Genomic DNA, 26,359 nt, shown 5'->3' on the forward strand with positions numbered 1-26,359 from the left:
CACCAGCACCGCCCTCTTCATCTGCACCGGGAGAAAGAACATGTTCTATCCGCACTCCATGTATTTGAGAGCATGGAGGTCACCGGCAATTTTCACTAGCCTTCTTGCATTGCAGTTGCACCGGCTCCGCCCTCTTCATCTGCACTGGGAGAAAGAACCTATTCTATCCGCACTTCATGTATTTCGCAGCATGTAGGTCACCGGCAATTTTCACCAGCCTTCTTGCATTGCAATTGCACCAGCACCGCCATCTTCATCTGCACCGGGAGAAAGAACATGTTCTGTCCGCACTCCATGTATTTGGCAGCATGGAGGTCACCGGCAATTTTCACTAGCCTTCTTGCACTGCAATTGCACCAATACCACCGCCCTCTTCATCTGCACCGGAAGAAAGAACTTGTTCTATCCGCACTCCATGTATTTCGCAGCATGTAGGTCATCGGCAATTTTCACCAGCCGTACGGAGCAAAACAAAACGTTAGTACTAAGAAGAATACTAGAAGAATACGATCACTCCTGTTACCACACACGCATGCACGCACGTCCAGCACGTACTGGCCAAGTTGTAGCAGCAGCCAGCAGTACGTGACTATGATGGTGTTAACGTTGAGGACCGGCCTACCTTAGCTATGGCCTCGTGCTTCATCTTTCGCGCATATGCCCGGATTCATCGCGATCGCAATCTCGATCGAGGCGTGAGACTTGATCGTGGGGCTGATCGATCAGGACCAATAATCGTGATGGTTTTGTGCGACTACGGTGCACACATCTTTCTTGCATATCACATCGCCCGGCCGGTGCAGACGCTCGCGGAGCGCGCTCCCGATCATAACAGACGAAGAGCAGCATCCAAAAGGGATCTTTTTCCGTGCACTGATCAGCCTTTTGTTTTTTCGGGATTGCCAAATCGCAGTTAGCCAAGTCTTTCCATTCTTAGGATCTTAGAGCATCTAAGCAGGGCGTCTCAAACCGGCCTAAAACGTCCTAGCGGCCCGCTCGGTCGCTGACCGGTCACGAAAATCTGATCCGAACGGACGCCTGAAACGGGCATCACACGTCTCGGGCTGACCGGCATCTCTCATATCCAGCCCAAATTAAAGGCGGATATAGGGCGCCAGGGCGTACCCGACACGTCGGACTGACGGCGGGGTCTCACGTAGAAACGTCTGGAAACTCGGCGGTCCGAAATTCGTCTCCTTCGTCATAGCAATGTCGCCGTGTGGCGCCGCTCCGGCAGGCTACGTAGTGACTAGCCCGGTTATTTAAGTCGACCGCCGCACCGAAACACTACCATCCACATTTTCCCCCGTCAGTCCGCTGCCGCCGCCGCTTTGCACTCCTCATCCGCCTAGTAGCCGTGCCCCTTTCCTGTTTCAACTTGGATGACTTGGGCTGTGGTTTCGCCTCGTTAATAAAAGTGGGGGGGGGGGGCTTTCATTCAAAAAAAAGTAGCCATGCCCCCACGCCCCGGGTGAGGAGCCACCGATTTCTAACGGCTCAGCGCCAACTTGAGCTCCTTGAGCAGATCCTGGCAAGGCGCGAAACCCGAATCGCCGTGGGGCTACCTCTGGCGGAGGAGGGGGAGGTTGAGGAGGATGCGGTGGATGCTGGCGACGTCGATCTGCAGGCGGAGCAGCAGGCCATCCTTAATTCCCTTCGCTTGGAGTCGGTTGCTGAAACCAGACGCCGTCGCCGGCAGGAGGTGGAGGCCGCGGAGGAGGCGGTGATGCTCGCCTACATGGATGAGGTCGAGTAGGAGGAGGATGAACCGGAGCCCTCCTATGCGCCCGTCCAGCGGGCACCTGGCACCGACGTCGTGTACAACTCCGATGACGAAGATTAGCTAGGGTAGTACGTAGGATTTCTTTTGCATGCTTTGGGATTGAAATATGAGAGACTCGGATGCAAAGTGGCTAATTTGTCGGTCGCGTCCGCAGACTTTTGCGGTGCCGGATTTACAAAGTCCGGCTATAGATGCTCTTACGTGAAGATCCGTGTAATTTTTTAATTTTTTTCCTTACATGTTATGTCACTTGACCTAGACTTGGTTAAGTCTCGTCTTTTTTCAGGTCGACGGCAATTTTCACCGGCCTTCTTCTTGTGTTGGCATTGCACCGTCCTCTTCATGTGCATTGCTGGGAGAAACAACGCAGCATGTCGAAAGAAGAGGCGACGTATGCTTTCGGGTTCAGGGCATGAATCCGGTATACATTTTTATCTATCTAGTATACTATACGTACATGCAGTGAGTTATGCACCGCACGAGCTGCTTTGGGGCCGTCCATGCATGGTAGCCACCTATAGTAGCGGCTAGCGGCCGTGGGCAGGTGGATCGGCATTGAGACAAACTGCACATGCATGCAGCGGCCGGTACTTGGGCTACCGGAGCATGCAGATGCCGCTCCGCTAACGAGGGAGGCATATAAATCTGTACGTGCAGGCAGGCGCGGCAGCGTACCAGCAACGGTACGCTCGCTCCGTGCACGCACGCACGCGTCCGTCCGTGACCATGGATCCACCACGGTCGACTTGTCACGCGCGTCCAGTTAATGCGCCGTCGCTCGTCGCCCGACCGGATCAGTACGCGAGCACGTAACTCGCCAATGGAGTACGTACGAGCGTGCATTTACGGTGCTGCACGTAGGTGTTTGTTCGGCGCGGCACGCGCCCGTGTGCCTGTCGGGCCGTCGCGTCCAGCGGGTGGGCGGCCGCGCCACGTACGGCATGGCATGGCAGGGCACGGCCGGGCGGCGGACGTACGCGCGCGAGTCGTGTCCTGCTTGTCCGTGCGAGCGAGAGGCCTGCCGGCCGCGTGCGTGTTCGCGCGCCGGTTGCCATCACGCATGCTTCGGCTGCACGCGCCGCGCCACCGGCGGGCACTGCCGGCTGGTGCGCGCAAGGGACGCATGTGCAGTAGTACCGGGTTTCTCCGCTCCACTCCGTGCATGCTCCCTCGGACGCATATGCACCGGCCCGCCCGTGTCGTCGTCGAGCTCTGTCCTGTTGCTCCGTGCGAGCGAGCGAGCGCGACCTGCCGGGTGCCGGCCGCGTGCGTGCTCTCGGCCGGGTTGCCATCACGTATGCTGTGGCTGCACGCGCCCACGTACGCGTCCTGAGCATATCATGCGTGTGCATGGCCCCGGCGCGCGCTGGCTGGCACGTGCGGTGCGGAACCGGGCGCGCCCTGCCTGCGGACTGATCGACGGACCATGCTTCCCCTGTGCCGTGATGTGCTGTGAGCTCGTGTGGCGCGGGTGCGAGGGCGCGTCGGGATCGGCCGGACGTGGGTGGGCTGCCGAGCGCATGTGCGCAGCTGAGTGAGATGGCTTCGGGACCGATGGATGGAATGGCCAGTGGCCGTGCATGTTACTCGCTACGCCAAAAGCTGCCGACGATTCTGTTCCGCCGTCGGTGACCGCGACGCCGCTCGCCGTGGCCCGGAGCGCGGCTGCGTGGCCCTGTGCCACCACCACCATGTGACAACGACCATGTATGCACACAACGTGAGTGAATTCCCGCTTTCACCTCTGCCGTATCTTATCGCTCTCGCTGCTCCCTTTTCCATGGCAAACATATCTACACGCTTTTTCCCCCTTCGATTTAACGGCATATCCACAGACTTGGCAGTAACTGAATTTAAGAACACATGCACAAACTTGGCAGCTGATTCAGTAAAGTCAGAGAACGTGCAGCCGAATTTTCTGGAGTTTGCAGGGTGGGTCTCTTGTCTATGATGCGCAAACTTCGGATCTCAAAAATAGAATGATCCCAAGAGCTACGCTGGGTCATCAGGCGTGACGCAAATACTATGACGGCACACATACACCTACGAGCCAAGGCCATGATGGCCTGGACCAAATGCATCTCCTCTCACCTGAACGCCGGCCCTGGACCATGTACGCAGCAACAAAATACCATCATGCTAAACACTATGCATCACCATCACCATCATCACCATCATCAATACCAAATACGTACAAAACATCATCCACCTCTGCACCAGAAACAAGACCACATACAGGTTTCAACTGGTTTTTCACTTTACAGTTTATTATTCAGTAACACCCCATCAGATCAGGCACTTCAGAGTCGGGTAGTTATCAGTTACACAAAAAGAATTGTTCAGTGGCAGGGGCTGTTCTGCTTGCAAAATGTAACAGCACATACTACTGACAAGATCAACTATACATTGCAGGCACCTTGGGTGATTTGCACCCAGCAGGCATCAAAATTCACAGCAGAAACCCGCACTTGGACAGCGTTCATGCAGACATTTTACCTTCTTTTTTTGGTTTGCCTCCCCATCTTCAATAGGTTTCCAGTAACCCTTCCACCGGGGCTTCCGCTTGGCAGGTGTGAGCCATGTAACCTACATACTTTTTTTTGGAATAATAGCCTACATTTTACATTCTACTGCTATAAGCCACTATGCCAACATAACATTTTTTTTTCTTTTTTTGTCAGACACTATGCCGATATACTGACCAGTACTACACATGCGCTCGAATAACCATCAGAGCAGAACCAAGTCAGTTTCATGATCTTAGTGCACCTGGGAGGCTAATAAAAGAATACCCTGATCTTCAGATTCCCTTTGCTAGGGGCAATAAGGAGATGAGAAGAAACCCACAGACATGATGAGTATCCGCCCGATGATCAGAATAAAAGATGCAAAAGAGTATGTGCCAGATGATCCAGCAATATCCTAGCCAATTGTACTCCAACAGTCATCTGCTGCCTGGTAGCCCACCCCATACTGGTGCAGGTGCCGAGAGTAAAATGAGTCATTGTACATGCTTTTTGGCAGCTCTGATGCGCCAACGATGGACAACGTCAGCTCTGAGTTTGTACATTTCACCTTTCCATAGACATCATTGATGACATATTTCATGAAATCTTCCTTCAGAGAGCTAGAATCAAGAAGAGTATCTGATTGAGGGATGAGGCCCCAGTGATATACAATGTTGGGTTTGATGACTGTATGATCAACTTCCTGTGATGAATTGGGGTCACACTCAATGCCGTTATCTTCCAGCTGCAGAGCACAAGTTAAAACCATTTAGATTTACATCCTTGCACTAAATGAATAGTCGAGCTGCATGAGTATGAAGGAAAAACAAGACGACTGCACTGCAGCAAACAAACCTTGAGAATAAGGTAAGGGAAGCGGGATTTAACCCATCCAGTCCAATCATGCAGTTCTTCAGAAGTTGGAGCACATAGAGCAATGCGAAGAAATTGTTCATATGTTGTCGAATATGGGAAGGGTTCAAAAATCCATGCCCACTCAAAATCATGGCTCCCTAGGTCCTGTGCCAAACAATAAAGAACTGTTAAGAGTTGATGCAAAAATAAACTCGAAGTGTTCAAGCAAACATATGCGCAATTGTCTAGTACTGGAGAAAACTGAACCGCAAAAATATTCCAAGATAAGTTGCATCATGTACAGTTTTGTTAAGAGGACAGACAAGGGTAAAATGTATACTCACTGAAATGATATTCTGAACTAAAACTTCAGATGAGTATCAATGAACTAGGCGTATAGCAAAATGCAAAAAGAAAATATAGTCAAGTACTTGAAGTGAACAAGGAACACGAGATAGGTGTCTACATATTTGTCAAGCTAGATCATGTTGAATGGTTGGGATGCAGAAACCATAGTCGTATGAAACAGTGGATTAGTTGTCCCTGCGAAAGAAACCTAGAACAGGAAAGAGTGCCGAATACATGCATGCATGGAAGATCTGAATTTGTGGCGTAGGAATTTCAGAATGTGTTTGTTTATGTAAGCATAACCAAGTGTACTAAAGCTGTGACAAGTAATATGGATCGGAGGGAGTAATAATGTTTCAATAAATGACTAAATATCTATACCATATAGAGTTTTAGACAAAACCTCAGAATAACAAAATCTGTGCATTTCACAAACTTCACCAGACTTCAAAAAGCAGGACAAACACAACTATAAGTGAAACTACCTAAGTTACTGACCTTGGTCAAAACATAACCACGCATAAGCTCCTCTCTGATCTTCCTGAAGGTACCTTCCGTCATATTAGACGCACAGAGCTCCGGCGGAGAACAAGGCATCACTATGGGCATTAAACACCCATCTGAGCGCGTGCAGTTAGTTTGCTGACCATGCAGATCTACTGGAATATGCCAAGGCCAGTGAGCAAATATCTCAAAGAACATGGTGAACAGACCATTGGCAGTGGCATTTGGAAATCTCTGACAAACATATGCTGCAAGAATCGCCAAATGAATCCCAGCAAAGAAACCAAGCAACTGCAAAATGGCATAGGACATGTCAACATGACACGGTCAGACCAGAATATAGCTGAACAGCCAGCACATATTAAAACAACATACATGGCAATGAAGTCCCCGCCTCCTAGCCCATAGTTTTATGCATCGCAACAGAACTTGGAACTTCTGCATGAATTGTTAACAAACAGAATTTGAAGTGAAAAAGTAACAATAATTTCAAGTACTCTTGTGTACAAATAATAATGAGCAATACCACAGTCACAGTAAATCAATGGAAACAAGAGCATGGATAAAAGTAAATAAATCGAAGGAAACAAGAGCATGTTAAGCAGGAAGTGCAAAAATAGATAAATACAAGAGTAAGTAAATGGATTGAGAAGTGTAGATTCAAACATGACTACTTGGGTCCTCATGTACAATTACGCAGGGGACAAAAATGTGACCGAGTGCTGGTGAATTAAATTAGAATAGTCTGTAACCTCTTGATCCGGCACTAGCTGCACAATCTGCTCATTAACACGAACTCCAGACAAACTCTTCCAACTCCGTGAATCAAGTTTCCGAAGATACTGAGGACTAGATGTATTTATAGCCTGCATGAGCAAGTAAACCCGTCAGAATATAGACCTTCCATTTTTACATAGTACGACGTCTGTGGGACAGTCATGATAAAGATAATTTGGAGGGATCATACTCCACATATATGGATTTATCTTGTAAGTATCATTTAGGGCGCTGAACTCAGAAAAACTGGAGAAGCATTACTACAAGCAAAATTAGATGTTTTAGATGTGAGTTCTTTTGATCAAGGTAAATTCTTTGCATATGTGTTGATCAAGCAAAAAGTTGGTGCGTACATGGGAATATATGGTGGCTTTTAGGCCTGCTCAGCCCGACTCCTTGACTGGCTGTTCGGCAAGCAGGAAAATAGAATTATATATTGTGCCCCTATTCCTAGGGATTAGCAAACCACATTCGGTAGGCATGTGATAGAACATAACAATAATATTGGTCAGTATCTGATCCAACTCTCCAATAAATCCATAAGATTCAAAGGGGAAGGGCTTGTTACACGTGGACCAACAAGCAAATTCACCAGCCATAGTTAATTTTGACAGGGTGCTAGTTAGCATGGCTTGAAGCCAGATTTCACACCTTTTGCTGTGATAAGCCTGACAAGAATTGGCTTCATCATGCACATATTGCTGTGAGCAAAAGAACCAAGTACAGGGCATTTCTTTTTCGAGCATCAATGTTTTTCAGGCTGGTTTCGAGAAACAGCTGGTACGAAATGGGTGAGGCGATGACGTACAGTGGACTTCTCCTGACTAATGGTCAAATGACATTAGACGTCCCATAGTTTTTTTTGCAAGGCTGGGGTTAAATTGTGGGGGTGATGTCAAGGAAAAGTAGTGAGATCTTGTCACACAGATCGAAAAGTTTGATGCTCAGGATGAGCAACATGGGTTATCCAATAATCTTCTGGATGTGGTGTCAGATATCTGGTATGATTATTTTGAACATCTAAAGAGAGGTAGAGGGGTGCACAATAGTTGTTAGCTGGTAACCCCAAGTCACTAACGGAGTCTTTTTCCACAGTGCGGCAAAGGCCACCAAAGAGAATGTTCTATCATGTGTCCTGAGGACGGAGAGTGCAAGGAAAGTCAGGATCGTCTTTGTGCACTTCTGGAACTTCATTCGGTTCTGAATCAGTCAGGTTTGACACCGGAAAAACGTATCCGAGGTTCAGGGCCATGTTTGATGATTTTGATGTGCCAGATTTAAAGAGATTATATACTACAGAGTTATACCCTTAGCTCCTCAGATCAGAGGCACTTCAACTATCTAGAACAATATCGTCCTAATGGTAAGCTTCTCACTAACAGGTTCACTCCATGAGTTAAGGTAATTGCACATAATCAGACAGGATTCGTAAATACAGGTATAGTTTTCTAGAAGGGGTGCCAGCGTAACAAACTTGCCTGAACTGCATCAAGGACTGGGAGCTGGGCATATGTCAGATCAACAGAAATCCCACTGAATCTAAATCGCATCAATGGAACCTTGGCATTTTCCACAGTCTGCAGTCCTGATACTTCCGGCCTGCACTTGAGAATTTGTCGCAGAACAGCAAAAAAGTGGTGCTGCAAGATTGACATGACATGCGTTAGTATCCTGAAGCAAAGGTGGAGAAAGAGGGAACACAAACCACGATAGTTACCGGCAAGTTTGCGATACAGGGACCAACACATAGCGCATCGATGTCAGATTCAGGTCCGTGAGCCTTGAAGAAACAAAAATACTTGATCAGACAATGCACTTGATTTATTGCATCATAAGCGGCAACTAGAACAAACAGAAGGTGCACAAATATGTGACAAGGCATAAGGGCAGGGCACTATAAATAACAGACCATTTTCTGCTCCTGTATTGTCTGTGCTAATAATAGGTTTGCAATCTACCTTCCTTGCGATATGGGTCGGCTTAATTGGGCAAAAGGTGTGAAGCCACTAAATCTAGGCATTACTACAAACATGAAATTCCATAGGGTGAATTGGGGATAATCCAACCAAATTACTAGTACAAGCATGCAATTCTATAGAATCTTGAAATTGGGGATAATCCAACAAAATTACTACCACAAACATGGAATTCTATAGAATCCTGAAACTGGGGATAATCCAACCAATTTGGTCAACCCCGCAAACATTCAGAGAAATCATGACCACATCATTTTGGTAAATATCTTGCGTTCTTGCTTACCCCTAACGTGTAAGAACCATAGGTGAGGACCGTAGCCGTCACCCGCCTCGGGGGAACCCTCTCCTCACAGGCCACCGCCTTGGCCCAATCCGTCACAATCTGCAAGAGCAAGCAGCGAAAACAGAACAAGTCAGGAACTCCAGCCGGACGCAAATGCCTTCAATACCCATTTTTTTAAGCCGGAATCCCCATGCCCGGGTACCTTCTTGAGCTCGCGGATGACCTGCTCCCTCGTCTCCTCCTCCTCGGGCGTCGGGATGGCCCCCTCGTCCGCCAAGAACTGCATCACCCCCAAGAAAGGAAGCACGAGATTACTCGGAGATAACCGGGGACACCAGGGAAACCAGAGGAATCGGGGGCTGGCGGGGGGCTCACCTGCACGAGGGAGTGGGTCCGGCGGTAGTCCATCTCGAAGAAGAAGTCGGGAGGCGGCCGGTGGGGGACCGGCCAGGGGAGGAGGCGGCGGCCCGCGGGGAGCGGGGGCGGTGGGGGCGGGTACATGAAGAGGGGCAGGGGTTCGGGCTCGGGGGGCGCCGGGGCGGCGTGGGTCCAGACCGGGAGCTCCGGCGCCATCGCCGGCAGCGGGCAGTAGGCGGCCATGGCGGGGACGGCGATCGCCGGCGGCGGAGGGGACGGGGAGTGGGAGGGGGGCGAAATTCTCCTCTTTTTCCTTCCGACGCGTGCCGCGTGAGGTCGGCTGGGGGTTCTGGGGTTCTGCGCTGTGGGGAGGACGGGATGGAGGGGTGGGGAAGAGGGCGGCGCTGGCGGTTTTGTTGCTGTGTTTTGGGCCGCCAGCCGATGCGGGGCCGTGTCAGAGACAGCGGCCGTTCCAGAAGGTTCGGTCCTGTGTCCAACGATTTGTGGTCAAGAAACTAGGGCGTGGTTTTTTTTGCCACGCGTCAAGAGTCGGCTATGGCAAAAATTTCGATTTCTAGAAATTAGGAGATATTTATAAATTTATGACACTTGGGCCGGCACATAAAAAAACCCAATCCGGCTCCTCGCTCGAAAACCCTAGGAGCAACTCCAATGCGGCGACCCATTTCGTCTGCCGCCCGTCCGTTTGGGTCACCGCGGACGAAAGTAATGGCCCAACGCGCCGACACGTTCCCAAAACGCCAGGGCAGCGTAGTCCGCTCCGCCCCCTTCCCTCGTCGGCAGGTGCTCTGCGCGGGCATCGACGGGTGCTAGTGCCCGCGCCGCCCACCACGAGAGGCGGCGGGCAAGGCAGGGAGACACGGCGGAGCAGTCCATGCATCGCCACCACATGATGCCGGTGGAGCTCGACGAGGACGAGCGGCCCCTCGCTTGGGTCCACCGCCAATTGCTTACGATGACGATGGGCAGAGACGAAGGCTCGCCGTCTACGGCGGAAGAACGTGAGGACGCCCCGGCTTGCCACTGAGCAATTGGGGCAGGAGGCGGATCGGTATGGCAAGCTAAAATGGCAGCAGGGTAGGGCCGTCAGGTGGATGAAGGGGCTCATCGTCCTCTCCGGCGACGGCGACGACCACATCTCCTCCTCCTCCTTCGACATCGATGATCCGCCACCTGTAGTCCACGCTTACAGCTACGCCGGCAACCGAAAGGGCAAAAGGCCCGGTGAGGAAGTGGTGATTCTTCGCCGTCTCTGTAGTTAATTTCTAGTTATTTATGTCTCTAGATAGAACATGTCCATCCTATGTGGATTATGTGAACTTTGAGTAGCTTTTGGAGATCCGTTTGTGATCTTTTGGTGATCGGAATGTGCATATGTAGCTCTGTTTTATAGTCCGTGCGATGATCTACATAATTTATCTTCATGTTACATGGTTAGTATGGATATAGAGTATTGGATATTAGGAGTGCGGATGTGAAGGGCACAAATTGAGAAGTGTCCGGTCAATGCCCGTGGGCGCGTCTGCGAATGTTTGAGGGGCCGAATTTGATAAGTTCGGCTGTAGATGCGCTTACATGCCGAAATGAAATGTGTATCCTCGAGTTCCCCTGAGAAATGAAGAGCTAAAACAATTTCGGGGCCTTATAGAGCATGATCCACATATCAAAATGATATGCCTGCACTGGCTGAATGGACATACAACAGGACCCGCAAAAGAGTGTATCCAGCATGGCACATGAGCATTGTAGTTCGACCAAATGTGACATAGATTTATAGAAATTTAACAATTTCTGATGAATGTGAGGGTATTTTTCAAAATTTGATACATCCTATTGAATATACATCTGAGTTGTCGCACCAATTAGCCATAAGACTGTCTTAACGAGTAGGCCTAGCTAAGGCTGATCGTAGTGAGAGTATCATAAGCGGTATCATACATGCCAACTAGACTTTTTGAATGATGTGGCACACAATTAAATAAGAAAAGAAAGAAGGGGCGGTATCATATCATGATACCGTATCATATTAAATGTTGTACTACTTTGTGTCATGCATGACAATTAATAAGGCAACCTAAGATACTAACTTATGATACTATGCATTATGAAGGTAGTATTATATGCATACTCCCCATTACAACCAGCCTAATCAGCTCAAGGGAATATTAAAGTAGGATACACCATATCACAAGGTCTTAACTAGATGGTAAAGTATGACAATGTTATTTAATACGTAATAGTATCTGAATATCACAACTAGATGGTAGACGAGAATTGCACACAGTCGTAGGTCTGTTTTGTGTAATGGAGCAAGTATCCTAAAACAAATGTATTCGACATGAAGTGGATATGCATTTTTGGTGTGAACTTGGATTTTTTGGTTACCGCCCAAGCGTTAAGTTTTTTGAGAATGATAAGAAATAATTTTCTTAGCAGGTCAATGGTCCATGCACAACAACCTTTCTTTTGTTTGTTCACTTTGTTGATCATCAATTAATGTTTGTGATTGTTAGTGTTTGATCGTGGCAGTATTTAGAAAATTGGGATGTCATATCAACAAACATGAGACTAAGTTATAACTTCTCATTGATAGTTTCAACAGCTTGACAACCGAGAGTGTTTTTTATTTGGATCAAGACAACTGAAAGTTGGAGACACAATGTCAAATAAGGGCCTGTTTGGTTCATCACTAACTTTGCCACAACTAAGCGTAGGCAAAGTGTGACTACCATAAAAAATGTGGCTAACAAAATGGCCACCACAAATGTGGCAAGACTTGGCAAAAAATTGAGCCTATGACATGTAGACCATGTAGCTAAAAAAGTGTGGCAAATCATAAATGTGGCAATAAACGAAACACATGCTAAATCTTCCTATATGCCTTATTCTTTCACCTACCCATTGTATATTTTCCCAAGCTTTGTAGCCTTTCAACATCATACTGCCGATGGAGTAGGCGCAGATGCTTCAGAACATTCTATGGTCGAACTGACGGGCTCAAAGCTGATTTTTGTGCTCCACACGTAGTTGAACGTGGCCGTTTCACCAAGATGCACCGTTTGGCCGCCATTGAGGGTGCAGAGCGCGTTGTCTTCGTCCTCCGGCATGATTATGCTAGCTGGATCGACATTGATGGAGTTGAACCCCTTGCACGCCAACTTCACCTCGATCTGTCCGCAGGTGAACTGTTCTTCACCCGGTACTGGGGTACCCTCCGGTCTTCCCAAGCACTGCGGTCTGGTGACAACAAGATCAGATAGAGGGCAGGGTTGTGCGTCGCCTGCATTATCCGACAATTAGTTCATGGTGTTTGTTTTGGTGTCCAGAAACACAAACACTATGCATGTATACATCTAAAATGGAGATTTTAAGTTTTTCAGGGTTGATGGAGTATTATATAGCAATGATTTATTTAAGACCTGGAAAAAGATAACCATCACATTAACATTCTGAACATACAATGCACATCATCATAATAGTCACCACACAAGGATCTCATTTGCATGCCTAGCTGTAGCGTTTTCTTGTCATTCCCGTTGATGCTCTGTGACGCCGTCTCGTAGCTCATCAACTCAGATTTTGTTTGTTTGTTTATATGACACATAATTAATAAAAGAGGTGATGAAATTGTCTCTAATCTTTTTTTAAGTCACTCCAAAAGGGTCTCAAATCCTTAAAAAAAATTGTCCGGTTAATTAGTGAAACACCGGACGAAAACCATCAAATCATGCCCACAAGACAAGGCACCCGGTCACCCTGGCTACCACATAACTGACATCCTTATCTAGGGCTTGTGTTATCATCCAACTGAATAATGTCCCTGACACAATACTCATGCACACCTACCCAGTACCCACTGATACTGAGTAGTCCGATAAGATTCTCATTTTTCCTTTCCTTTTCTTTCATGCCATCCTCACGCATAGGCCCGTCGCAGTTGCACGAGAAGGAGATGGACATGCTTGCAGGGCTGCATGCTTGTGCAGGGTAAGCTGACGCGGACTGTCAACACTGTTGGGGAACGTTGCAGAAAACAAAATTTTCCTACGGTTTCACCAAGATCCATCTAGGAGTTCATCTAGCAACGAGTGATTAGATGCATCTACGTACCTTGTAGATCGCGAGCGGAAGCGTTCAAAGAACGGGGATGAGGGAGTCGTACTCGTCGTGATTCGAATCACCGAAGATCCTAGCACCGAACGGACGGCACCTCCGCGTTCAACACACGTACGGAACAGTCACATCTCCTCCTTCTTGATCTAGCAAGGGGAAAGGAGAGGTTGAGGAAGATGGCTCCAGCAGCAGCACGACGGCGTGGTGATGATGGAGCTGCAGTACTCCGTCAGGGCTTCGCCAAGCACTATGGAGGAGGAGGAGGTGTTGGAGAGGGAGAAGGAGGCAACCAAAGGCGTGGATGAAAATCCCTCCTTCCCCCACTATATATAGGAGGGCCAAGGGGGGGGGGCGGCCCTAGGAGATCCAATCTCCTAGGGGGGCGGCGGCCAAGGGAGGTTTCCCTCCCCCCCCCCCAAGGCACCTAGGAGGTGCCTTCCCCTTCTAGGACTCTTCCTCCTTGAAACCCTAGGCGCATGGGCCTCTTGGGGCTGGTGCCCTTGGCCCATGTAGGCCAAGGCGCACCCCCTACAGCCCATGTGGCCCCCTGAGACAGGTGGCCCCACCCGGTGGACCCCCGGGACCCTTTCGGTGGTCCCGGTACAATACCGATGACTCCGAAACTTGTCCCGATGGCCGAAACAGGACTTCCCATATATAAATCTTTACCTCCGGACCATTCCGGAACTCCTCATGACGTCCGGGATCTCATCCGGGACTCCGAACAACATTCGGGTTACTGCATATACATATCCCTACAACCCTAGCGTCACCGAACCTTAAGTGTGTAGACCCTACGGGTTCGGGAGACATGCAGACATGACCGAGACGACTCTCCGGTCAATAACCAACAGCGGGATCTGGATACCCATGTTGGCTCCCACATGCTCCACGATGATCTCATCGGGTGAACCACGATGTCGAGGATTCAAGCAACCCCGTATACAATTCCCTTTGTCAATCGGTATGTTACTTGCCCGAGATTCGATCGTTGGTATCCCAATACCTCGTTCAATCTCGTTACCGGCAAGTCACTTTACTCGTACCGTAATGCATGATCCCGTGACCAGACACTTGGTCACTTTGAGCTCATTATGATGATGCATTACCGAGTGGGCCCAGTGATACCTCTCCGTCATACGGAGTGACAAATCCCAGTCTTGATCCGTGTCAACCCAACAGACACTTTCGGAGATACCCGTAGTCTACCTTTATAGTCACCCAGTTACGTTGTGATGTTTGGTACACCCAAAGCACTCCTACGATATCCGGGAGTTACACGATCTCATGGTCTAAGGAAAGGACACTTGACATTGGAAAAACTCTAGCAAACGAACTACACGATCTTATGCTATGTTTAGGATTGGGTCTTGTCCATCACATCATTCTCCTAATGATGTGATCTCGTTATCAATAACATCCAATGTCCATAGTCAGGAAACCATGACTATCTGTTGATCAACGAGCTAGTCAACTAGAGGCTTACTAGGGACATGATGGTGTCTGTTATTCACACATGTATTACGCTTTCCGGATAACACAATTATAGCATGAATAAAGACAATTATCATGAACAAGGAAATATAATAATAATGCTTTTATTATTGCCTCTAGGGCATATTTCCAACAAACACTTCATCGGTGCACCGGTGAATTACGGGCCAGTTCTTTTGAGTGACTTAAAAAAATAGGGCAGTGCTACACGTCCCCTGATGCATAATCTAGAAAGATCGACCGCCTCAAGAATCGTTAGATATGGCACCATCAACGGTCCAACCTCGTCATCATCATTGCAACAGAGCGCATATTGCACAAACCCTTTTGTAACATTGGTGTTGTTGCAGAACTTTCTTTCGTCTTCACTTTTCTGCAACATGGGTGTTGTTGTGGAATGAACTTATGCACACATAGATGATCCTGCAGAAATTTTTTCTGTCTTCACTTTTCTGCGACATGGATGTTGTTGCAGAATGAACTTGTGCAACATACATGTGTTGCAGAGTTTTTTTTTTCATCTTCACTTTTTTGCAGCATGGTATTGTCACGGAATAAACCTTTGCAACACACATGACATTGTAGAAAAAACCAATGGAAATGAAGTTACAGAAACATCGACGTCGCCGCCGTTCGCCGTCAACCACGAGGCCATCAACCTCCAAGCTCCCGTCTCGAGCACCGCCAATCCCCGTCGCCGGTCGCGTGGGCCAGCGAGCTCGCATGCTAGCCGCTGCTTGCATGCTACTTCCATGTACGCCCACAGTTGGGTTGGGGAAGGACATGGCCGGGTTGTGGTGTCCACCGAAGGCTTGCGTGGCCATTCTGCTCGCAGGCCGGTGGGCATGGGCTAGCGATGTTCTTCTTGTATGCGTGATGGAGGAGGCTGGATGGTTGGGGAAGAAAGAAAGAAGACAAGGATAAAAATGTGGCCGGGAGTGATCGGACGAGAAGATAAGGCAACACACGAAGCGGTGCACAGGCCCATTGGGGCATGCGTCACTCGTGGGAGGTGGCGGATAAGCGAGAGAAAAACTGTCGGTTGACACTGAGCGTTTGCCTAAAAAAATAAGTTGTTTCTCCTCAGGTAAAAAAATAACTTGCTTCTTAAATTTGTTGAGACTTTTAAATTAATTATGTTATAATTAGTTGAGCAACCCAAATGAATAAAAGAGGCGGCTTATAGAAAAATCAAGGTCAACATGTATGGCATGCAGATCTCCTGCTTGATGTAAACCGTGCTGTAACCACCGATTTAATCGGTCCCTCGTAAATGGAATGTAAGGCGTTCCGGATAAAAAAAAACTAGCGAGATGGCGGCTTCTTTTAAAGCTGTCTAACCCTAAGTTGCTAGGTCCACTCGTCCAGCGGGTCTTCATTAGGGGTGGAAACGGATCGAATGCGGATCGGATAGTGCTCTTGCCACTTCCATTTTCATATTTTCAAAACGAATACGAATCCGAATACGGATGTTATCGGATACGGATGCGGCTCGGATATTATTCGAGTACGGATACGTATCGGATATTTTCTTGATTCAGAACGGATACGAATAATATCAACATATTGCTTAAGTAAATTAGTCGATAGCTATGTGACCTGAAATAATCAACTTGTGACATACAATAAGTCAATGATAAATAGGTTTATGAATAAATACTATTGTAATGCATAATAATTTATAAATTTAATCATATAAAGAGTAAAATTTGACCACTTATTTGGCTTTTATGTTGGATAATTGGAATATTGGGTCTAGAATTTTGAAAATTACCTCCCATAATCTTATTTGGATACGGATATATCCACTTCCATATCCATATTTGTCTCAAAATCTCGTACCATATTTTATTTTTTATTTGTTTAATAAATTCGAATACGGATAATTTCCATTTCCATTTTAGTTCGGATGCGGATGCTTCGGATACGAATAGGCATTTTCTCGAATACGAATATCGGATATTTCGGATTATCCGCTACCAATTTCCACCCCTAGTCTTCATGCGACACCAAGGATGACTACAATCCCTAAAAAACAAGGATAACAACAGTACTGCCGCCCATGATCACCGATTCCTCCGACTTCTGCCTGAGCACCTGAACTACAAACACGGTATAACTAACATATTCCATTTATGCGGCGCGAACCCAAGCCATGACATTACAGAAGAACTCAGATATCAAGATCACCACAACATTCATCAACAGACACAAAATACATAACAATATTCGCCACCAGCATCCGCTGCTAATTCGCAGCAGGCAGAAGTCTGAAGCAATTTTCCGACGTTTCTACAGCACAACAAGGGGGACACTGTAACTGCAACAGAGACTAAGCTAGCCTACCAAACAACGGAAAAAACACATGGGTTTTTGAATGCTGGTTTCTGTTGATCCTCTGGAAGGACAGGAAATAAAGACAGGGAGAACTCCGAGAGCGGCTCGCCGTCTCAGGCGACATGCTGAAGCTGCACTTGCTGCTGCTGCTGCTGCTGCCGCTTCTGCTGCTTCTGTACATTGGCCTTGTGCTTCTGCCCGGCCAGGTGGAACTCGTAGACCTTCTGGCTGTTGACGACGACGTTGCACGCTGTGCAGATCTTCATTTCGCCATGAGCCGCTCCAGCCTCGATCACCCGCCTCTTCTTCACCTCCAAGTCTGCTGGGGACGCGTTGGAGCTCTTGTTCTTCTTTGGCTGTACAGCCGGCACAACACCATCAGCAGTGGCGGCAGCGGCGGCAGGAGGTGCTGTGTTTGCTGCAACACCGCTGTTCGGAGGCTTTGCTGGTTGAGGCGTGATCGCGTCTTGTAACTTCTGCAGATTCTTCTTGTGCTTCTGACCTGTTTTATGGATCAAGAGAACCTCCATGGTGTCGCACTGGATCTTGCAGACTTCACAGAGTAATGGCTGCACAACTTTTGGAGTTTTCTTCCTGAAACTCCTCCGAACGTTTGTCGGCAGAGGATGTCCAAAATGGGCATTCCACTGAGCATGATGCATGACCGTGGCTGCAGCTGTTGGTGCCACTCCGTTTGGAGCTTTCGCAGCTGCTACCTATGGAGACAATGTTGACACCAAGTTAATATGGAGAGATGAGAAATATAGTATGAAAGCTAATCAGCAGATACAATTAAGGTGAACTGAACAGAAGATGTGCCATACAGTGAAGGTAAGAAAAAAATATTTTCATACAATTAATTAGTGCACATGTGAAATCCATGTCACCGTGTCAAGCATGGTTATACACAAAAGCACACATTAAATGGAGGCCAGCATATTTTAGGGGCAGCACTAAATTTGATATATAGCCACCCAGTCTGATGAATGGATGGTGACGGTATTGGATCCATTTTCCATGTATATCTTACACTGAACAAGCTCTATCCAATACTACTATTTAAATATGATGATGCGGATGACAACATATTATACCCACATACCAATAACACCTGCGCATACACATATGATGCCCTCAGCTATGTATCAAGAAGGTAAAGACTTGGCAACAACCACCTCCTATACTAACAGCTGTGCCTCAGCACAAGAAAAGCAATGCAGCACTGGGAGCACCATGACAGTACAGAAAGACTAAGGCAGACCATGCCGCCCATTCAGATCAGAGGTAAAGTTGGAGTAGGACCTCTTAGTCGAGACCTGCAAATTTACACTCCAAGCACAAGATGCGTCTGTGGAAATTGTCCACCTTTTGGTACGGTGGATCTGAGGCACAGAGTTTGATATGAACCATTGCTGTTCTCGAATTTGAACTTGGCAAGAAAGCATGTAAAATGAAGTTCAGATAGCATGTACTGAAAACTGATGTTTCTGCTAACCTGGCTAAACTCGATCAGAAAACGTGCGTGCTGGAGTTAACTGAACGTAAATAGAACAGATAAAGGGAAGCAACTCTCCCTCAAAAACCTGAGACGAGCATTGACAGACCGACTGAGGATTTGGACTACATGGGCGATATCTGGCTTGGTGACTGTGGGATAGAAACCACTGCCCACAATGTATACTCTTGTGAAGTATTATGGCGCACTCGCACTCTAACTTGTCCTTGTGGAGCTGTGTATGGCACCTCGGTTGTAGATGAGATGCATGTTGAAGTCAATGTTAAAACTGGGATCAGATTCCTTGACGAAACACGAGGAACAACAAAAGTTTGTTGTCACTGTAAGGGTAGCACTCAAGTGTACATGGCTAGTAAACAAATAGTGTTTGTCTTGTGCCTAGATGTGCATTGTATGCTTAAATAGGGTTGAGTCCTGGTAGTTCTAGTTCTCCTATATAGTCCTTTGGGGTTATTGCAAATTTGAAATACACTCAATCTATTTGGGTGTCTTTCAAGAATTAACAGTCATTAAACTCTCAGAAAATAACAACCACCAAGGCTCCAAACAAGGATATTCAAATTAGAGGACCTTTGCTTGATCCAAATATAGGACTCAGAGCATGAGAACCTTTATTAATAATGGAATTGAGCCAAAATGGGAAAATATGTTAAATCTGTACCAGGCTTTCACATCCTCCAGGATGCGGAATTTCAGCTTCGATTTTTTTTTCCAGTTTTGACATGACAAGGACAAAGACCAACTATCAAGCAACATAGACATGTAGATCAAAAAGTAACAAAACAGATTAATGTGAAATTATGTCTATGGCAAAACCAACATGCAAACAAATGAATGCTGCCAAGTTACAGATTGAACATACCCAAGAATGGAAGTGGGCAAAGAATTGGATATTAGTACTCAATAGACCTGAAAATTGCAGGCTACAATGTTCTCAGCAGAAACAAGTAATGAATTTTACTGAATTGAGTAGGCAAAAATAGGTGTGAACATGCAAATGCCCACTTGGTTTCCACAGAGGAAGAACGAAACAAAGTGGCCGGGGGTGAGGAAAACTCGAGGATGCAACCATGCAGGTGACCACTTTATTTCAATAAAAGCGAATTTTCAATATACAGATGCTCACATTGAAACAAGATACATACACTAGCACTACAATTGAGTTTGGGCATTTAGGATAATAGTTCCCGTGCATCAATAAATGAATGGATGGGACCGATTCAGGTCCTAAGGCCTAAGAACACTAAATGTGCAAGTTATCATCATCCAATATTCTCTCAGCTTATAGTTAGAAGACTCTGTGCCCCAACCCCCAAATACTCCTACTTGCTTTCATCTCCATCCCCAGCTTGCCATGAGACAGACAGCTCTTTGAAGGCAATTTTCCATCACGGCAATTTTAGCTCTACAAAAACATTATGATGTTCCATCACTACTTAAGATGGTGTGACCTATTCCATAATCAATAACTTTATTATCGGAGGAATTTTAACCAAGTATGGGAGAGAAGGGTCACTCCAATTCTTTTTTCCACATGGATACACAAATGCATCCTTATCATGATTTTCTTTCCAAAAGCCATGCCAAAGTGATGAAATCATATGTGCTCTTTTCACCCAAATAGGAAGGAGCACAGGTTAGGACGTTGCCCTCAAACTAAGGCATACATGGTAAACATACACAAATGATTTTCATTCTCTAAGCTATGTCAAAATGGTGAAATCACATATGCTGTACTACTAGCCCAGGTCTTCAACAAAGCAGGCAGTCACCTGCTTTCTAATCACACTCATTGGTCTGCCGCACATCATAATTACTTAAATCTACAACAGTTCCAACTAAGCTGAAAATACAACAGTTCCAACTAGGCTAAAAATGTCCAAAGTTCACATCTGCTGAGGTTAACTTTCAGTTGCACTTCACTAATATTTTGATTAGAAGTCCCTATTAAAACAAGCAAGGTTTCATTCCAACTCGCGCTTATTCTATTATTTCGTCAGTTTAGACATAAAAAGATGACATGTTATCTTTCGGTCGCAATTACCAATCATGACTTACATTTCAATGAAGCCCCTAGTAACTGATCAACTTTGATATCTGACAGCACCAAAGCCTAGGCATGGCTCCTTGCAGGCACAAAAGGATTTGACTAAAGAACTTCTCATGGTCAAGATTTAACAAATCTACCGGAGTGATATCCTTTTTGCTTGCATGTCAACCAGTCTGCGAGTTTAAGATGCGGGTGAGCAATTTCCAAACCATTCCAATTTTCCAGCTAGTCTGGAATGTTTTGTGATTTTTACAGTGCGAGGATTCCCAAACCTAGAACCCATAAAGCCAGAAGGCAGCAATCGAGTTATCTAGGATTATGGGCTACCTTCACCAACTATATATATATATGCCAAGAACAATCGATTCGATAGAAAATCAGTGAGGCCCGATTTGTAACCATGCTCCCTTATCTGACGAACCCCTAAAAAATCCACCTAAATCCACCACACTCGGAACGCATACAGAGAAAGATGTACCAAATCGGAGACAGTGAGCGCACTGACCTGGGCGTAGCGTTGGGGATCGAACCCGAAGTGCTTCACCGCCTCTCTTCCAGCCGCCGCGGCCGCCGACGCCGCCGGAGCTGTCTGGGCCGCCGACGGGGCCTGAGAGGCCTCGCCGGCGGTGAAGTAGTAATCCGCGAGGCCACTCCCCCCGTCCGTCGCCGGGGCGCCGTAGTAGTGGTATTGGCTGGTGTACGGGTTGTACTGCGCCCCCGTGATAGCCTGGGCGGCAGGGTTGGAGTAGTAGTAGGAGGACGAGGCGGCGGAGGCGGGGGCGGGGGCGGGGGCGGAGGGGGCGGCGGCGGCGGGATCGGGGTAGTGGTACACCGGGTAGGCGTAGGCGTAGGGGTAGCCAGGAGGGTAGGCCCCACGGGGATCGGCGGCCTGCGGCGCCGCGGCGGCGGCGTGAGCGGCGTAGTCCATGGTGGCGGTGAGGGCGCGATGCGGTCGATGGGGTGCGGTGAGGGTGCGACCGTGTGTGCGATCACCGTGGCGTTCGGGTGCACGAGGGACCGAACCGTATCGGGTTCTCTCGGCCTAGCCAAAGAGTTTACGGAGTACGGCCTCCTGTTTTACTGATTTACTACTAGTTCCCATCGTATTTCGTGTTATATTTTAAACATAATTTTAACTAATAAAATATAATACATAATAACAAAAATAATATCATTAGAAAAAAACATTTAAATACGAATTCATTGACAATTTTTATACATTAACATTTTGCTAGTCAGATCTATGATCAAAATTTGGCATATGAAATACAAAAGGGACCAATTATGAAGTACTCCTTCGTCCGAGGACCGAGATAGTAGAAAACTGTCTAGTGAGGTGTCCCCCTTCCCCAAAATCAAAACAACCAAGGAGGACTGAATTAAGGAGTACTCCTCCGTCCCAATGCAAAATGATCTTATATTATAGGGCGGATGAAGTAGAAAATATATTAGTGCTACATGCATAAAGCATTTTTTTTCTTGGTCTCTTAGCAGGAGTTCATAGGTAAAATGCTGACGCGACGACACGAGACATGAGTTTCCCAGTCAATACGCTCGTGACGCAAAGGGCACCAAGGCGATAGGGTTTCCCCTGCACCCTGCCGATGCCGACGTGGTCTGCCTCGTCTCATGTGACCTTAGAGTTATGGAGGCGCGGTGGATCATGGTCCTTACTGCGGGATGACTTTGTTTTTAGATATACTTTTTAGTATGTAAAGCGGGCCGAAAGCCTTTTTGGGTAAATATGGAATACGACTCCTCGTCTAACCCCAGCCCCGATGGTACTTCTAGCATCGCTAGAGGGCGTGTGGAGGCTTGTCTCTGGCAGATCTAGCGGGATACATTCGGTGTTTGTCTTCGATAAATCCGGTTGGATTCGGTCTTTGTTTTTCTACGTTCGTGTGTCTAGAGTTTGGATCCTTTTGATCTAGACATTTCTTTGTCGGCGATGTTTGCGGTTCTGGTGCGTTGGTCCCATGTGGCCTTATGACGATGACTTCCCGACTGTCTACTAAATAAGGTTTGCTCGGCTCTAGTGAGAGAGAGGCGATGACGGTGGTGTGTGTCATGGGGATGTTTTCGACAGTAGAAAGGGGTAGGAAGATGGAGCATGATCTATCTAGAGCAGACGGGTGACACAAGTATTTTTACGAGTTCGGGCCTCTTACGGTGGAGATAACAACCCTACGTCTCGTTCTTTGAAAAGGCTTTTCTTTGTTCCGTGTATGAATTTAGTGCGTATGTGAAAGAGTTTGCAAGAGAGAGAGAGAATGAGAATGAGAATCCCCTAAATCTAAGTGTGAGGGGTCGCTTATAAAGATTGCGCCACCCTCTCACCTACTATGTTACAAGTAGTTATCCGCCCTACTCAACGATGGCGATGCTTCAAATGTCATGCACGACTATTGTGCTTCTTGTATCAGAATATACTGGCTGGCCAAGTAATTTGTGTCTTCCGAGTACCTGACACATTAGATCGTTCAAGTAGTGGTGACCCAAATGTCACCCGAGTAACTTTTTGGGTGGTTGAGATTGATTTGGGCCCATCTGTCATACGGATCCCATGCTTTATGATACTTTGACCCTTCACGGGCCTACCTATTGTGGGTATCCCCATCAATGCACCTACGGCTCACTCTAGCGCTTGTAGTTGTCGCTAGGTGTTTCAAAAATCTGGATGTAATTTTTTTACTTCTGATGTTATTTATACTACCTTGATAATTGATGAATTTATGGGAAGTTTTTCTTCAAAACAATACCGATGTGGCACATCAATTAAAGAAGAAAAGAAGGGAGTTGTGGCTCTTAGCACATTTCACTGCACAATACAATTAATGTTTTGATCTGATGTGGTTTCTTTCTAATATTTCTCTCATTCCCTTCTCTCTACAACTAGGCCACGATATTGAGATGTACATATGATTCCTAAACCAATTGAATGCAACATACTTAGAAATAACACCTAAGGACGTTGCTAATTCTAGTCTCTTAGAGCAAGTACAATAAGGTGACTTAAACAAGCTATAAGAGTTTAAAAATTAGTATATTCTTGCTTAATTGGAGGAGAGAGAAAAGGAAAGAGAAGGGAAGCTGTCGGTGTCAAAACCGGTGGATCTCGGGTAGGGGGTCCCGAACTGTGCGTCTAGGCCGGATGGTAACAGGAGGCAGGGGACACGAAGTTTTACCCAGGTTCGGGCCCTTTTGATGGAGGTAAAACCCTACGTCCTGCTTGATTAATATTGATGATATGGGTAGTACAAGAGTAGATCTACCACGAGATCAGAGAGGCTAAACCCTAGAAGCTAGCCTATGGTATGATTGTATGTTGTGATTGTTGTCCTACGGACTAAAACCCTTCGTTTATATAGACACCGGAGAGGGTTAGGGTTACACAAGGTCGGTTACAAAGGAGGAGATATCCATATACGTATCGCCTAGCTTGCCTTCCACGCCAAGTAGAGTCCCATCCAGACATGAGACGAAGTCTTCAATCTTGTATCTTCATGGTCTAATAGTTCGGCCAATGGAGATAGTCCGGCTGTCCGGAGACCCCCTAATCCAGGACTCGCACAGTAGCCCCTAAACCAGGCTTCAATGACGATGAGTCCGGCGCGCAATATTGTCTTCGGCATTGCAAGGCGGGTTCCTTCTCCGAATACATCACAGAAGAATTTGAATACGAGGATAGCGTCCGACCTTGCAAAATAAGTTCCACATTCCATCGTAGAGAGAATAATATTTTCGCAGATCTAATTCGCTGGCTTGTTTCGGCAACATGACGTTACGTCATGGCCCGGTGATTATTCGAACCATTTCTTTTAACCAGCCCCGCACATAACGCGAGGCAGTTTTTTGACACGTCTTGTCAAAGCAGAGATCGTGTCCCCTTATTACGGGATTCTCATCAATACGGGCGTGGGTAACCCAACCGCGCCATCAATTGCGGCACTTGGGGGACAAGCAAGTTTTACCAGGCAAGTGGGGACGCTTAGTTTCGTCCGCCCATATAAAGGGATAAGGATTCACCTTCTTATCCGTGCCTTCTTCCTCCTTTGCTCATCCGCTCCCGCACACTCGAGCTCTAGCGCCCAAGTCCTCACTTCCATCTCAACCTTCTCCAACCATGTCCGGAGCGGGAGGCAAGTGGATGGTCTCCTCCATCACGGAGGGAGACATCAAGGAACTGAGGAGAGCCGGATACCTGTCCGACGACATCGCGCACCGGCTCCCAGATGAGGGGCAGCTCATCCCCACCCCCAGGCCCCATGAGGGGGTGGTATTCCTCACCCATTTCCTCCATGGACTGGGATTCCCTCTCCATCCCTTCGTCCGGGGGCTCATGTTTTATTACGGCCTGGATTTCCAGGATCTGGCCCCGAACTTCATCCTCAACATCTCGGCGTTTATCGTCGTGTGCGAGGCCTTCCTCCGCATCAAGCCCCACTTCGGCTTATGGCTGAAGACCTTCAACGTCAAGCCGAAGGTGGTGGGCGGCCGCCAGGCGGAGTGCGGAGGCGCCATGGTGGGCAAGATGCCCAACATAACATGGCTCGAGGGCTCCTTTGTGGAAGCCATAAAGGGGTGGCAATCGGGGTGGTTCTATATCACCGAGCCGCGCGACCCCGCATGGGTAGCGACCCTCGAGTTCCGATCTGGCATCCCCATGCGGCTCACCTCCTGGAAAGAGAAGGGCATGTCCTGGGGTAGTTCGAAAGAGCTAACCGGACTCCAAACATGTATTCAAAACATGGTGGACAAGAAGCTCAAGCTTGTCAACATAGTCCAGGTTATGCTCATCTGCCGCATACTCCCGTGCCAACAACGGGAGTTCACCTTGTGGGAGTTCAATCCTGCGCAGCACCGGACTCTGAACAAGCTCTTCGACACAACTCATGAAGACGCCTGGAGGGTGCTGTTTAAAAGTGCCGAGGTCCCTCCCCTATCACTGAGGATCGCGGATTCAGCGCGAAGCGCCAAGCTAGTGCGGTAAGCTGCTTTACCTTTCATAGGATACTTATTTTTTATATAGATTGGCTCTATGCGGGATCTAAACTCCTGGACCATTGATAGGACTGGCAGAAGATGGCCGGACAGATCGACTGTCCGGCTCCTTTGCCCAAAGGCCCCGCAGACGCTCTTCTGGCGAAGATGCTGACTCCGGCCCCGAGCCAATATCGAGGTATCATCGGACGGCTCCCTGGGCTCGTCGGACATGGATAGCGATCCAGTCCCGACCGCCACCTCCCCTCATCCTGCCGATGACGCCGAGGTGTTGTCTCAAGAGGCACCGGATCAAGGGGAGACAGTCTCGGAGGCGCCTCAAGGCGACCTTCTGGACTCCGAGAGCCGCGGGGATGGGGCCCCCGAGAGCTCCGAGTTCGGCGCTCAGCCGAACACCGTGCCGGACCCTCCAGCAGTTCCGGACTCGGGCAGGCGGC

The 26,359-nt window shown here is 47.7% G+C and overlaps 2 protein-coding genes across 2 annotated transcripts; both read right to left on the reverse strand.

Annotated features, from left to right (window-relative positions):
• Positions 1-3,975: 3,975 nt before the first annotated feature.
• On the reverse strand, positions 3,976-9,768 carry LOC123187410 (nuclear poly(A) polymerase 3). The gene is made up of 10 exons (XM_044599272.1): positions 9,409-9,768; positions 9,236-9,313; positions 9,034-9,132; positions 8,492-8,554; positions 8,253-8,414; positions 6,750-6,863; positions 6,373-6,435; positions 5,992-6,288; positions 5,146-5,310; positions 3,976-5,035 (listed from the first exon to the last, which is right to left on the reverse strand). Exons 1-10 carry the CDS (start codon positions 9,631-9,633, stop codon positions 4,706-4,708), a joined length of 1,596 nt encoding a protein of 531 aa, XP_044455207.1. The 5' UTR covers positions 9,634-9,768; the 3' UTR covers positions 3,976-4,705.
• A 7,411-nt stretch (positions 9,769-17,179) lies between these two features.
• On the reverse strand, positions 17,180-21,924 carry LOC123187411 (zinc finger RNA-binding protein). The gene is made up of 2 exons (XM_044599273.1): positions 21,427-21,924; positions 17,180-18,071 (listed from the first exon to the last, which is right to left on the reverse strand). Exons 1-2 carry the CDS (start codon positions 21,847-21,849, stop codon positions 17,469-17,471), a joined length of 1,026 nt encoding a protein of 341 aa, XP_044455208.1. The 5' UTR covers positions 21,850-21,924; the 3' UTR covers positions 17,180-17,468.
• Positions 21,925-26,359: the final 4,435 nt, after the last annotated feature.

The sequence above is a fragment of the Triticum aestivum genome, chromosome 2A (genome assembly GCF_018294505.1).
Source record: "Triticum aestivum cultivar Chinese Spring chromosome 2A, IWGSC CS RefSeq v2.1, whole genome shotgun sequence".
NCBI lineage: Eukaryota > Viridiplantae > Streptophyta > Magnoliopsida > Poales > Poaceae > Triticum > Triticum aestivum.

Excerpts from the sequence above, each read along its gene's own strand:
- LOC123187410 (XM_044599272.1), bottom strand. The coding sequence starts at position 9,633 with ATGGCCGCCTACTGCCCGCTGCCGGCGATGGCGCCGGAGCTCCCGGTC. Across the intron at positions 9,314-9,408 it reads GGACCCACTCCCTCGTGCAG|TTCTTGGCGGACGAGGGGGC; the intron begins GTGAGCCCCCCG and ends GGGGTGATGCAG. Across the intron at positions 6,864-8,252 it reads CAGTCCTTGATGCAGTTCAG|GCTATAAATACATCTAGTCC; the intron begins GCAAGTTTGTTA and ends TTGCTCATGCAG.
- LOC123187411 (XM_044599273.1), bottom strand. The coding sequence starts at position 21,849 with ATGGACTACGCCGCTCACGCCGCCGCCGCGGCGCCGCAGGCCGCCGAT. Across the intron at positions 18,072-21,426 it reads ATCCCCAACGCTACGCCCAG|GTAGCAGCTGCGAAAGCTCC; the intron begins GTCAGTGCGCTC and ends TTGTCTCCATAG.